The following is a 14,800-nucleotide window of genomic DNA, read 5'->3' on the forward strand; positions in this document are numbered from 1 at the left end:
GTTATCTGCCATGTATTGGCATCTAAAAACTCCCTTATGAAACTGCCAGACTTGTTCTTGAACACTTCAATTATATGCAAAATTCAGGTTCTCAGGTTGGAACAAGTCTAACTGATATACCTGCATAGGTTTTAACCTTGCCCTCTCCCTACTTCCCAAGAGATTGCCAAGTTTTTTGAGAAGGAGCCTTCCTCTGGCCCAGGCTGGAGTGCAGTGGCGCCATCTCGGCTCACTGCAACCTCTTCCTCCTGGGTTCAAGTGATTCTCCTGCCTCAGCCTCCTGAGTAGCTGGGATTACAGGCGCCTGCCACCACACCCAGCTAATTTTTATATTTTTGGTAGAGACGGGGTTTCACCGTTTGCCAGGCTGGTATCAAACCCTGACCTCAGGTGATCCACCCGCATTAGCCTCCCAAAGTGCTGGGATTACAGGCGTAAGCTACCATACCCAGATTTCCAAGGCTTTTTTTCAGACAGTCTCACTCCGTTGCCCTGGCCGGAGTGCGGTGGCACGATTTCAGCTCACTGTAAGCTCCACCTCCCAGGTTCACCCCATTCTCCTGCCTCAGCCTCCTGAGTAGCTGGGACTACAGGCGCTTGGCTAATTTTTTGTATTTTTAGTAGAGACGGGGTTCCACTGTGTTAGCCAGGATGGTCTCGTGATCTGCATGCCTTGGCCTCCCAAAGTGCTGGGATTATAGGCGTGAGCCACCACTCCCAGCCACCAGATTTCCAAGTTTTTAAGCCTCCATGCAAACAGGAATAAGCAAGCACTCCTTGGCTCTACATTTTCAGGACAAGAGTAAAAAGTGGACTACCATTCAGATGTTGCTAGAAATGTAATCCAAGTGGCTACTCTCTACGCATGTTGCTTCTAGGATCAAGAGCAGTGTGGTCTGCAGATTTTCTACACAACCTGCCATCAACGAAATTTAAGCCTTTGGAAATTTATAGCATTTTCAGTTAATTTGCATATTTATCTCTGCAAGATATCGACTAGAAATCATGTTTCAGAACTTCTCAAATGGAAACATACAGCCCTTAAAACTAAGCTTGTAATTTAAAAATGTATGCAGATTAATAGGCTTAACTTGCCAGGACTTGACATTACCACTTCCAGGTTAATACTTTTAGTGGTTTTTATGCCTTCAATGGTTTGAAGCCCTTAACTTTAGTTAAAAACTTAAAAATGGCATTGAATGGCTGCTGCAATAGGGACACATGAATTTTGGCCTAAGTAGACTAGGAGGACCAAATCTTGCTTAGGCTTTTAAAAAATGCCCACACACTGGGTCTAGGGATTGATGTTATTTTCCTGAATTATGGCTAATTATGGATTACAATTCAGGGTTAAAGATACACATATAGTATTCTCATGTCATATTCCTATGATAGCTTTTAAGAGCCAAAGTCTCAGTCACCCAGGCTAGAGTGCAGTGGCTTGATAATGGTTCGCTACAGCCTCCAACTTCTATGTTTAAGTGATCCTCCTACCTCAGCCTTTCAAAGTGTTGGGATTATAGGCACATACCCATGGCCCCAAAGCACTTTAACAAATGAGTAACAGACACAGTTAAGGTAGAACCTAGCATTTTATTTAGATCTTCATTAAACTGTTGGAATTGAGAACCAGACATACGTAATAAACCTCCAAAAATAGATCCTGAAAGGCACTTTCTGCTTAGGGCAAGCAGTCATGGAATAAGCATGTAAACAAGCTGGCTTCTCTGTACCACACCAGCCAAGTCAGCTTTCTCCATGGCCAGCCGCACCAGCTCTGCCCTCCCTTCTGTTAACACCAGCCAGACCCCCTGTAGGTCTAACCCAAGGTTTTTCTGTAGGACACCTTGGCCTACCTGGGAATGCTGGAAACATGTTGTTAAAGGAATCATGGTGTTGAGGAAAAAAAAATCTTTTAAAAGCTGCCATCTGAGGTGATGGCTTCTCTGTACTTACGCCATACCCCAGAATACAATAAATAAGCAATTAGAAAACGTTCAAGTATGAAGGGATTTCCTCCTCCCCGCCAAAAGCACTGCTCTCTGAAGGAAGCTGGTTTCTCTGTAGCTACACCAGCTGTTCAGAAAGCTCATTGGACCTGGTTTTGAAAATAAAACAAAGTTAAAACCCTGGGAGGAGTTATTGTGCAGTGTGGAGTACTCAGGCTTTCTTATAAAGAAAAAAAAAAGTTATCTGGTACCAAAGTGTGCAACCTACAGACCCTCAGGTACTGCCCTGTGACTTCTCTGTATGACATCACAAGGCTGCCAAGTGCCTGTTTTTCTAGAACTAGGAGTTGGTGAGGTTTGGCTAGTGCTGAAACCATGCATAGGATTGGTTTACTAAATTAAAACCTTATTACGTACGTCCTCCAAAAGACAGCTGAAAGTGGAGAGATTTTAATTTGGTGCTGTTAGAGGTGGCAATTAAGAGCATAAGCACCAGGGAGATGGTTTAATGGTAACTGCCTTTTTTGATGTCAGGCTGGAGCTCCAACTGGGAACTTGCGTTACATGCAAGATTGATTGGATAGGGAACACTCCCTGACAAAGAGCTACATAATTAGAAATGGATCAAGTTACAGGGAGGATAAGGGGAAGGCTTCACATTCATAATAGAGCTCAAGACATTACAAATTCATGCTGACAGGGCTGTGGCATTGCCAGACAGAAGCTATAAGTGGAACTACAAGTACTTTACGTGCACATTACAAGGACATTTTCAGCATCTGGTGGGAAAGTCAATGCAATTATGACTTTGGAGCGTTGGGTGATAGGGCACAAAGGTTCAATTTCAAAGCATTATTTACTACAGTGTTGTTTCTAGGCAGTTACATGGATCACCTATGCTCACTAAATTCATTATAATGGTGAACAAAACACCTAGGGACAGAATAGCAAGCCCAACTTACAGTCCCCCACAAAAGGCTAAAATTCATGTCATTGACTAGAGTGACTGCAACTGGTCAGGAGCTGAAAGAGGACAGGAAAATTTAGGAAGGAGGGCCCTTTCCCTCAGAGCTTGAAGGCTTCTCTGTAGCCTACGCCAACAAGTCTGGGGAAAAAAGGCTAACACTTTCAATATTTAAGCTTTTTGGGCACTTCCCATGGGAAGCTGTCCCTACCAAAGTGGCCATAGGCTGCAGTCCTCTGATAAATTGGCTTCTTCAGATCCAGATCCCTGGAATATACAAGTCCGTAACTTAATATGTAGCATTAAATTAAAATAAAGCAAAACAATCAGCAAGACTCATTTTCAAGAGCTCTGGCAAATGAGTTCTCTGGGATATGCTAGGAAAAAAATTTGTGGCAAAAGTGTTACTTCCCTGGTGTCCAAACTCCTTGCACAGTCCTTATTAGTAACTATAGTTGTTTTTCCGTCCCTGGCTCAACAAATACGAAAACTTGTCATTATTCTGAGAAATTTCAATTGTCAAAAAGCTCACCTGAGATCACACAATACTTACCAAGGTCCCGCCGCCCACACCCTACCATGGTTTTTACATTGTAACAAACCTTGAGCATCCCACTTTATCTCTATTTTCTTAACACCCTTAGGTAGAAGAGCACAAAGCTCAAATATCAAATCTGGAAGATTCTCTAGAGTGGTTATCCTAAAGCCATGGAGCACCGTAATTTTAAATTTCTCAAATAACTAAGTCTTCACTAAGGCAGCAGTTCAAAACTGTTCCAGAAATTAAAATGTATTCCCATTTGAGGAGTCTTCCTTCACACCTTCACCTCCTCAGCCTTAAGTATATATACACACACCCACACCCTCAATACTTGACTAGCAATAGGCTTTACCATCTTTACCTGACAATGACCCCAGGGCGGAGATCGAAATTCTTCTTCACAATCTCTAATAGCTCTCTCTCACTCTTCTGAGAGGTACCATAATGGAAAATGGAGATAGATAATGGATGAGAAACTCCAATAGCATAAGAGACCTAAAAGGATTCAAATGTCGTAAGAATCAGTGATTGCAAAGACCCACATACTTGTATAATACACTGGTATAAAACAAGTAGTTAAGTAGATTACTACTAAATACCCTCCCACTTACATGACTTTTAATCGTTCCAGTTACATAAAGAGTGTATACCTGAACAAGAACCCTCCGGCACAGACCTCCTTTAACAAGGGATTTTGCCACCCAACGAGCAGCATAAGCAGCTGAACGGTCGACCTTGGTATAATCCTTTCCTGAAAAGGCACCTCCTCCATGAGCACCCCAACCGCCGTAAGTGTCCACAATGATTTTCCGTCCAGTCAAACCAGCATCACCCTGAAATTACAGGATTTAAGTTACTTTATGCCTAGTGCTTTCCAAGTGGATCAGGTTGCCTATTCTGAATTCACTCAGCAAATATCCTCCGATGATTCACATGTAGGTTTCAGAAAGCCTGAAAAAAATGTAGTAGCCAAAATTTTAAGTAACCATCAAAAATCCAGAAAAATGCAACAAAATGACATTACCTGAGGCCCACCAATAACAAATCTGCCACTTGGCTGTAGGTGGTAGATTGTATCCTCATCAAGGTATTTCGCAGGCACAACTGCTTTGATGACTTTCTCCTTTAGTGCATCCCTCATCTCATCAAGACAAACCTCTTCATCATGCTGAACAGATATAACAATTGTGTGGACTCTGATGGGAAGCACAGCACCTCGATCCTGCATATATTGCACAGTAACCTTGAAGGCAACACAAGTCATCAGAACATTATACCAAACAATAGCTTTGTATTTGTTTCTCTACCTGAAGTTACAATACAGGAAAACAAATGCTATTTTCTTCAGTTAGCTATTATCAAAATTATGGATCTTCTGTGCTGATGTAATAAATGAGATAACCAAGCTTTATGATCATCACTTACTTGAGTTTTAGAATCAGGGCGTAACCAAGGCAAAGTGCCATTACGGCGCAGTTCTGCCAGTTTGGCATTTAGCTTGTGTGCCAAGACAATGGTTAAAGGCATACACTCCTCAGTTTCATCAGTGGCATAGCCAAACATTAAGCCCTAAAGAAGGAAAAGTCACCAATGTGATCAAGCTCCCGAATTTATTGTTAGAAGAGATTAAAACAGCCTCTACACCAAGATACCTGGTCTCCAGCACCAATGTCTTCTTCATTTCTGTCAAGATGAACACCTTGAGCAATATCTGGTGACTGCTGCTCCAAGGCTACCAGCACATTACAAGTCTTGTAGTCAAAACCTATAAGCAAAAAACACAACATCTTGTTTAGGTCCTAGAAATACCTGCTGTTTACAGCAATTATCTGGAATTCTAAACACTGCTGAAGAAATCAAATACACCTAAACCATCAGACCTTTTTAGAGAATGAACAGAATAGGGCTTAGTGTATAGGAAAATACAACTGGAGTTTAGGATTAGCAGGAACATTCTAGGAGTTTCTTCAAACCTCACAGCTGTTACCTAGAAAAAATGAGTAAAATCATTAAAACACACCTTTGGAAGAATCATCATATCCAATGTGTTTAACAGCTTCACGAACCACTTTCTGGTAGTCAACAGCAGCTCTGGATGTAATTTCCCCAGCAAGAAGGATCATTCCAGTTTTAGCGACAGTTTCTAATAAAAAGAGACATTCAACTCAAACATCACGTCTATAAAAATAATTTTTATGCTATCTTTCCACCAGCTGATAAGCACATTCTGAACCTACCACAAGCTACTTTGGCATCAGGATCCTGCTGAAGGTGGGCATCAAGGACAGCATCACTGATCTGATCACAAATCTTATCTGGAAAAGAGAAATTCCTGGCTCAATTTCTTTAACTTTAAACGAAGTATGTATGTACGTATGCAAGCTCCCTCCCTGTTACTATCTATCTGTAAAATCTTTGGAGATTTTAAAAAACATGCTTAATACATCTTAATTCATTGTATATGCACTTTCCTCCTAAAATTCAAAGTTTGCATTATAAATCTAACCACCAGAAAGGTGAATTGTTAGTCCTATCTCCTTTAAAGAACAGAATTTGCCCTATATCATATTCACTTCCACAACTGTACCAAACCCCTCTGCACCTGGGAGTCTGGTAGAACTGAGGCCACAGGTAGGCCAGTTTCCCTAATCTTAAGGAACACCAATTATAATCAGCAACAAGATAATTCAATTAAACAATTAAATGAAAAGCATTTTCTGACTAAAATGGCAATTATCTGATTTTGCTGTTAGGAGTTGCGCAGGAAACAAAAGCTCAACAGTGTAGAAAATGCTCAAACGTATTCCGAAGCCATGTCTCCCTGCTTTGTCATCTATTGTTAGGAGGAAGAAGAAACAAATATCCCCCTAATTCAAGTTCGTTTTTCTGAATTTTCTATAACCACCTAAAACAGAATCCAAACATAATGTGGAAGCCAGACTGCAGGCTCTGAACTTCGGTCTACTACTAACTGGTGTAACAGTTAACCTTCAGCACTCACCAAGATCCTGGGTTTGTCCTCTTATACCACTAAGTTACTTGTGGGATTTCATCATGGGCACAGTAAACTGACCAGACCCTAAAGCCACCAGACAGATAGCTACTGCGGTCATCCTAAGGGCAGAAACAGCCTGAAGAGCCAAATAATCATCTTTACTAGTCGATATGCTCAGGCTGAGATTTTCAGTTCCTGGAAATAGCTTTACTCCTCCTTCACGTGCCAATTGATCCCCATAATGGCGGTTGAGCGGACAAAGCCTCAAGTAAATGCGAACCCAAAGCAATAGCAGCTCCTAATTCATGCTTCCCATCCTTTTCACAAGGGGTCCAAATAAGGACTGCCTTCTTGGACATGCGCTATATTTAGTCAGAGGCCGTCACCTTGGAGGCAAGGCCATATCCGCCGAAGGGCATGCGCGTATTCTCCAGTGTGTGGTCAAGACCTAACCACTGAGGCAGTGGAGCCAGACGACGTCGCGAGGCATAGGTCCCCCACCCCTCAAACCGAGGGCCAGGACAGCCGGGGAGGCCCACGGCTCCCCCTCGCCCAGATACCACATGCGACAAACACGTGGTCGCCGCTGCAATGCGGGGCGCGCGCTCCCGAGGGCCGGACGCGAGCACGCGGGGCGGGTCGCCCACTCCAGGTTTGTCAGACGGCAGGGCCGGGAGGGGTTAACAGTGCCCTCCCTTCCCGGCCAGAACTCACTAGCGACCACAGCCCCCGCCCTTCAAGTTTTCTGGAACCTTCCGCATGCCTAGGCGCGCGACCGAATGGAAAGGGAGGGGTGGAGAAGGGAGGGGAGGGGTGGTGTGGGGAGGGGAGGGGGAAGAGGAGCGGCGGCCACGCGCCAGGCCCTGGCGGCGCCACGAGGAAAGCGCGCGGTCGCCGATCTTCCCACAACCCGGCAGACGAGGACGACCCGCGCGTGCCCCACCACCGGCCGGCCGCAGCCAGCCGGACCTTGGCGCTGCCTTCCGCCCCGCCCCACGCTTCGCTTCAGGCCGTCCCCTCACCTGGGTGGCCTTCCCCGACCGACTCTGAGGTGAAAAGGAACGTGCCCTCCTCGATGAACGCCTCGTGGAAGCCGTTGAGCTGTCCGTTCATGTTGGTGTCGGTGACTGGAAGTGGCGTTACGAAGGAGCAGCGGCGAGGCGGCAGCGGCTGCGAAATGCGCAAGCTGCGGACAGCGTTCTACTCGGAGCAGGCGGGCGGCGAGGAGCGAACGAAGCGGCGGGCGGTGCGGCCCGGTATTTATAGAGCAGCGCCCGCGCGCGCCCGGCTCGGGCCCCGCCCCTCGGCGCCGCGCGCCAATGCACCACTTGCGCGGGGGTCGGGGGAGGAAGGGCACCGCGCCCCGCGGAGTCCGGGCTGAACCACACTGCGCGGCCGCGGGAGGTGCCGTGGCAATCCGGCCGTCCAGAGACCGTTCAGCTATGTTGAGCCGCTAGAGCTGGGGGAAAAATGCAGACGCGAGGAGACCGGGGGGGGTTTGCTCTTCCTTGTTTGATGTGGGAGAAAAAGCGACTGGGGCTTGCTGGACCCGCTCCCCTGTGCTGTGACATGGCACCTCCCTTCCGACCGTTGGCCGGGATAGCTTTCCCGGAGGTCGCGTCCCCCAGCGGAGGTGGCGGGAATCGCGGAGGTTTTGTGCTGCGGCTGGGGTCTTTCTGGCCGCCCCGCCTCTAGATGCCGGGTGGCAGGGAGCCGGTGGCGGTCGGCCATGTGAAGGTGGCCATCTTGGCCGGCCAGCGAGGGCTCCTCACGGCCTTCCTTCGGCGTCCCCACCCGGCTCGTTGCCGGCCCCGGGAAATCTGAGTGGCGCCGGCCCACCTTCTGGTCGTTTCCTGGTGAATGGCTCTGCTGAAGATGGCCGGAAAGCAGATTAATGAGGGTGCTGCCATCGATTTAAACATCGCCCTCCTCCCCACTCCCCTGCGCTAAAGTTTCTGAGGGATCCTCACCCTTCGTGGTTCGTGGACTTAAAGTAGAGGCAGCGCTCCAGCCTTTCCCTCCAGAGAGAAAGGAGGCCGCTCCCAAGGCCGTCCTTGCCCTGTGGCCTTCCTGTGCCTTTGAAGGGGTGGGGGGGCGGGGAATCGATGTTTCAATCCTCTATTCAGGAGAATATGGAACGAACATTTCTTTTTTGGTGGGTGGGGGCTATTCGTTCCCTTGAATGTGCTTAAGCAGATCTCTTGACGGCGTGGAATGGGCTGTTTCATGAAGCTTTCACTTTAAAATGTCCACCTGCGTTTGTCCCAGTTTTGCCCAATAAAGGAATTACAGGGGAAAAGAGCGAAACAAAACTTGAGCCAGCAAGGAGTATGGAGGCCCGTTTGGAGGGAGCCCGTCTTGGGGGCGGGGGTCTCTGCAGCTTGTTGTGGGGCTGGGCCTCGGTGCAGGTCTGGTCAGGGGCTGGTGGCCTGGTGGCCCTGAGCGGAGCGCGTGACAAGAACGCCGGGTTTAATGAGGTTCTCCGGGAACGGCCTGCTCCTAGCGTGGGATGCACTTTACGCTGGGGAGGTGAAGGAGACCCCTAGTAACAGTCTCCAGCTGCCTACTGCTGGAGGCAGTAGAACAAGGTGCATTCCCAAGAACAATCCTCTCCGCCGGTGCAGGAGGAAAGGTGGGATTTGCTAAAGGCTCAGTGGGAAACAAAGGAAGCACTTGGACTGTGCTGGGGGCATCGACAAAGAAGATAAAGGGCTCATCCCCAGACTCAGTGACCACATCCACGGTCGCTCAAAGCAGGCAGCAAGAAAAGGTTCGACCACAAAAGAGACAATAGGTCATGATATTTTTATTCGTTGCTTTTTACTTTTCAAGCTAATCCTTCATGGGAAAGTAACTGTATAAGACTATTAAATTTTTTAGTTATTTTTTTAAGCAGAATGCCAATTTATTAACTTACAATGAGTAATAAAATTGTCAACTGGAACAAAATGTGTGTGTAGACTGGTCAGTGCATTATCTCCCAGCAGAAAAATCTATATGGGAAGCCAGAATATAACTAGAAGGTTATTTTATTAGGGAGTCAGAACAAGGAGCGTAAAGTCAATGATTGGCTCATTAAATCCTGATACCCCTGTGCTACCAACTCCACAGTGGGGCTAGGCCTGCCAAGGAGATGAGAATCAGCTGTACATAGTTGCTTACCTGCTTCTCTCACTTGTGAATAGTGTGTAGGTGTAATACAGTAAGAGTAGGGGTTTGGAGTCACGACCTCTCTATGCATCAGTATCCTCGTTCTGTAAAATTGGAATATTAATAGTACATCATGGGATTGTTTCAAGGATTAAAATAGTGCAAGTAGAGTCTAGCACAGTATCTAGTACATAATTTGTTTTCATGTAAGCTGTAAAAAAATTAACTATATTTCCTGTGAATTACTTTTCAGTGGCTTTCAATTGCTGTCGGGATACAGACTAAAATCTCTACATACTCAAGGCCCCAGTGTGATTTGGCTGCTACTTCTGCAACCTTATCTTGTGCCACACTCTCCTTTCTGTGTTCTACTTGAATTTGTTTTTTAGTTAGTAGCAGTTAATTTTATTAATTGCATAGTATCAAAACAAAGGAGGACACATTTTCATTTATTTTATATTATTCGTATTGTCCCTTCCTCCCTTCCACAAATATTTATGGGCACATCTGTGAGTCAGACCCAGGAGCAAATGCTATGACAATCCTGGTCTCTGCCCACTCGGCGCTCTAAATGTGGGGAGATGCCTGGCTAACTCTTTATCCTTCTCACTCCAGCTCAGCTACCACTTCCTGGATGAAGCCTTCATCTACACAGATTTGTCACAGGGGCCTGTGTTTTATTTCATGGCACTAAGTGCAGTTTCAAATTATAGATTTGGTGATTATTTGATGAATGTCTCCAATTCCCAGTTAGGCTTGTAAGCTCCATGATAATGAGAAGGTTTTGCTCAAGCTTTGTTACTGAATGCCTGGCACACACAAGGTGCTTAGAAATGTTCAAGAGAGAGAGACAAGAAAGGAAGGGAAGGAAACGAAAAGTGAATGAATATAAAGATGGCAGAAGGGGGCCGGGCGCGGTGGCTCATGCCTGTAATCCCAGCACTTTGGGAGGCCGAGGGGGGGTGGATCACGAGGTCATGAGATCCAGACCATCCTGGCTAACACGCTGAAACCCCGTCTCTACTAAAAATACAAAAAATTAGCCGGGCGTGGTGTCGGGCGCCCGTAGTCCCAGCTACTTGGGAGGCTGAGGCAGGAGAATGACGTGAACCCGGGAGGTGGAGCTTGCAGTGAGCCGAGACCGCACTACTGCACGCCAGCCTGGGTGACAGAGCAAGACTCCGTCTCAAAAAAAAAGATGGCAGAAGGAAGCAGAGAAATGAGAGACTCTGGCGATCATGTGAAATCAATGGAAAGAGGTCCTGCTTTGTTTTAGTAGTAAGCATTGTAATTAATAAAATTAAGACTTCTTTGTTAACAGGGAAGCACATGGCCATCCTGTTCTGACAGGAATAAGATTTCTGATTTCATAGATGAGTGTCCTAAGGGTGAACTAAACCAGGGGAAATCGTTGGTTTATTTCCTGTTTATCGTTAATGAATTTGTTGAATGTGAAATGTTGTAAAGCACGTAGGAAAAATCTAATCACTGCCTAAAGGCTTCAGATTTCTAAAAGCCAGAGAACATTAATGTAGCAGTAACCCTACAAAAAAGGCAAAGTTGGGATTGGATAAAAATGGTATTTGTGACTCAAACAGCAAATAAAATAACTCCTTATCAGCCTGTCAGTCATGGGGAGAGTTCCAGAAAACATTTGCAGTGCAAGAAGCTGTTGATGTGGCAGGAGAAAAGAGGAAGGTGACAGTAGGGGTAGCAAAGAGCAAGTGAAGGTGTGGAGATGTTGAGAAGGAGGCTCCTAGGCTGTGTGTCTTAAGAGCACCTTCTATGTGAAGACAGGCCAAGAAGAAAGAAATGTAGGCCACATGTCTCCAAATTTGTGCCAGTCCTTTAGGGCCAAAGCTTAGATATCTCGGATGGCCTCAGAGGCAAGCTAGTTCCAGTGGGATCAGAAACAAGTACTATGTGAACCCCCTCATTATTAGGCTTTTTGTATTTTGTTTTTATTTCTATGTTTTTCTCTTTTGATACTTAAATCTTTTTACAGTCCCAATAAAGAAGTCCTGAATGGAAGAATAGATATGGTACAGTGAAGAAAACACTGAAGGAGATAATAATATGATGACAACAGCTACACTTTATTGTGACAGGCACTGTTGTAATATCTACTACTCACAACAGCTCTATTTCTCTTCCTGTTTTACAGATGAAGAAACTGGCATGTTATTCGTCCGTGTCACACATCAAATCAGTAGTGGAGCTAGGGACTTGAACCTGGTCTGACCTCTAAATTCATGCCCCTTCTTATAGACAAACAATAAATACTGCATACTCCCTGAGGGCATTAATATTAACAATTTGGTTTATATCCTCCCATTCCTTTTTCTGTGAACACACACACGCACACATCTTACTATTCAGAGAAACATGGATTTTTTTTTCTTAACAATTTTCATGACTGTCTCTCCAGGATACTATGTAGAGCTGTAAATCATTTCCTTCTCTTTTACTGTGGGAAAATATACACAACATAAAATAAGTAGGTAGCTCACCAAGGAGAAAATGCAAATTGCAATAAACATATGAAAAAAATGCTCAACCTCGTTGATAGATGTGATGTTAATATATGTGTGAATTTATATATGTTTTTATCCATGGTTCCTGGCTCATAACTCCCATAGCCCTTGTTATACAGTGTTTTTGTTATAATGTTGAGAGTGTTAGGACTCAGGAGCAGGCCTCAGGAAACAGAATCTCTCTGACTTTTTCCTGCCTCTCTTTCACCTGCCCCAAGGCAGGACTCTAATCTTGCCCTGCCCTTCTGATCATGGGTCATAAGACCCTCATTCCAGAGAGGGTCCTACCCCATACCCTGGGACAAGGAATGCTGAGAGGACTGGGTTCAGAGAGTTTCTGGAGAGCTGAACAGGTGGAGGCTGACAGGAAAGTGAATAAGAACTCATCCACGTGCCAGGAGGGCGGCACACCCCAACTCCATGGTAACAGAAGCTCCTACACTTGGGACCCTTCCAGACCTCACCCTATATATCTCTTCATCTGGCTGTTTGTTTGTATCCTTTAAAATAACCAGTAAAAATGAGCAAGTGCTTTCCTGAGTTCTATGAGCCACTCTAGCAAAAAAAAAAAAAAATTTTTTTTTGAGGCAGAGTTTTGCTCTTCCACCCAGGCTGGAGTGAAGTGGTGAGATCTCAGCTCACTGCAGCCTCCACCTCCGAGTTCAAGTGATTCTGCTGCCTCAGCCTACGAGTAGCTGGGATTATAGGCGCCTGCCACCATGCCCTGCTAATTTTTGTATTTTTAGTAGAGACCGGGTTTTGCCATGTTGGCCAGGCTGGTCTCGAATTCCTAACCTCAGGTGATCTGCCCACCTCCGCCTCCCAAAGTGCTGGGATTACAGGTATGAGCCACCGTGCCCGGCACACTCTAGCAAATTAATCAGACCTAAAGAGGAGGTGGTACCATGACTGTGGTCTGTATGGATCTTCACCTTTACTCTAGGGGCAGGAGATACTTGGGAATGCTGTCATCTGCTCTCCTTGCAGGTGGTCCGGTAGCTGGACAGACAGTGACCCTTGCTGGACAAGTACCTGGTTGATAAGATTGCTCAAAACCTGCAAATATACTACACATGGTCCACTGCTGTAGTGAAGTGCCAGCCCCCTGTACCCCAGTGACTTGAAACTTTTTAAATATCTGACAAAATCTATGGATCTCCCTAGAAATCACACACACACACAGACAAACATTTTATGTATAATTTCTGAAACTTAACCATATATTGCAAGTAAAGAATCCTTGCTAGGGCCGGTGCGGTGGCTCACGCCTGTAATCCCAGCACTTTGGGCAGCCAAGGTAGATCACCTGAGGTCAGGAGTTTGAGACCAGCCTGACCACCATGGTGAAACCCCGTCTCTATAAAGATACAAAAATTAGCTGGGCGTGGTGGTGCATGCCTATAATCCCAGCTACTCAGGGGGCTGAGGTAGGAGAATCACTTGAACCTGGGAGGCGGAGGTTGCAGTGGAGCCGAGATCACACCACTGTACTCCAGTCTGTCTGGACAACAGAGTGAGACTCCGTCTCAAAAAAAAAAATTTTTTTTAAATCCTTGCTGGTATCTCTCATAAATTTAAATTCACATTCCCTGGTATTCTGCAGTCCCACCTCTAGAAAGCTATTCTAGTCCAGGCACGGTGGCTCAGGCCTGTAATTCCAGCACTTTGGGTGGCCAAGGTGGGTGGATCACTTGAGGTCGGGAGCTTGGGACCAGCCTGACCAACATGGTGAAACCCCGTCTCTACTAAAAATACAAGAATTAGCTGGGCGTGGTGGTGGTGCCTGTAATCCCAGATACTTGGGAAGCTGAGGCAGGAGAATCACTTGAAACCCGGAGGTGAAGGTTGCAGTGAGCCGAGATCGCGCCACCGCGCTCTAGGCTGAACAACAAGAGTGAAATTCTGTCAAAAGAAAAAGATGAAGGAAGGGAGGGAGGGAGGAGAAAAGAGGAGGGGAGGGGAGGAAAGGAAAGCCCGGCGCGGTGGCTCATGCCTGTAATCCCAGCACTTTGGGAGGCCAAGGTGGGTGGATCACGAGGTCAAGAGATTGAGACCAGCCCGGCCAACACGGTGAAACCCCGTCTCTACTGAAAATACAAAAAGTTAGCCGGGCGTGGTGGCGCATGCCTGTAATCCCAGCTACTTGGGAGGCTGAGGCAGGAGAATCGCTTGAACCTGGGAGGCAGAGGTTTGTGGTGAGCTGATTTTGCGCCATTGTACTCCAGCCTGGGCAACAAGAGTGAAATTCTGCCTCAAAAAAACAAAACAAAACAAAACAAAAATTTATATATTTTGGATATGGAGTCTCATTTTGTCACCCAGGCTGGAGTACAGTGGTGCAATCTCAGCTTACTGCAACCTTTGCCTCCCAGGTTCAAGCGATTCTGGTGCCTCAGCCTCCCAAGTAGCTGGGATTACAGACGCCCAGCACCATGACCGACTAATTTTTTGTATTTTTAGTAGAGACGGGGTTTCACTATGTTGGCCAGGCTGGTCTCAAACTTCTGATCTCAAGTGATCTGCCCGCCTCAGCCTCACAAAGTGCTGGGATTACAGGCATAAGCCACCATGCCCAGCCACAAGTGTATATTTTTTTGGTTCATAGAATAAATTCTGGGAATCTACACACCAAACTTTACAATGAGTATCTCTGTGGGTGGGATTTCT

At 46.1% G+C, this 14,800-nt stretch overlaps 1 protein-coding gene across 1 annotated transcript; it reads right to left on the reverse strand.

Moving 5' to 3' along the window:
- Positions 1–1,573: 1,573 nt before the first annotated feature.
- Positions 1,574–12,687, reverse strand: MAT2A (methionine adenosyltransferase 2A). The gene is made up of 9 exons (XM_054475401.2): positions 7,472–12,687; positions 5,692–5,769; positions 5,475–5,597; positions 5,107–5,219; positions 4,880–5,023; positions 4,479–4,697; positions 4,105–4,287; positions 3,816–3,949; positions 1,574–3,180 (listed from the first exon to the last, which is right to left on the reverse strand). The coding sequence occupies exons 1-9, from the start codon at positions 7,560–7,562 to the stop codon at positions 3,078–3,080; spliced, it is 1,188 nt and encodes a 395-aa protein (XP_054331376.1). The 5' UTR covers positions 7,563–12,687; the 3' UTR covers positions 1,574–3,077.
- Positions 12,688–14,800: the final 2,113 nt, after the last annotated feature.

The sequence above is a fragment of the Pongo pygmaeus genome, chromosome 12, assembly GCF_028885625.2.
Source record: "Pongo pygmaeus isolate AG05252 chromosome 12, NHGRI_mPonPyg2-v2.0_pri, whole genome shotgun sequence".
NCBI classification, from domain to species: Eukaryota; Metazoa; Chordata; class Mammalia; order Primates; family Hominidae; genus Pongo; species Pongo pygmaeus.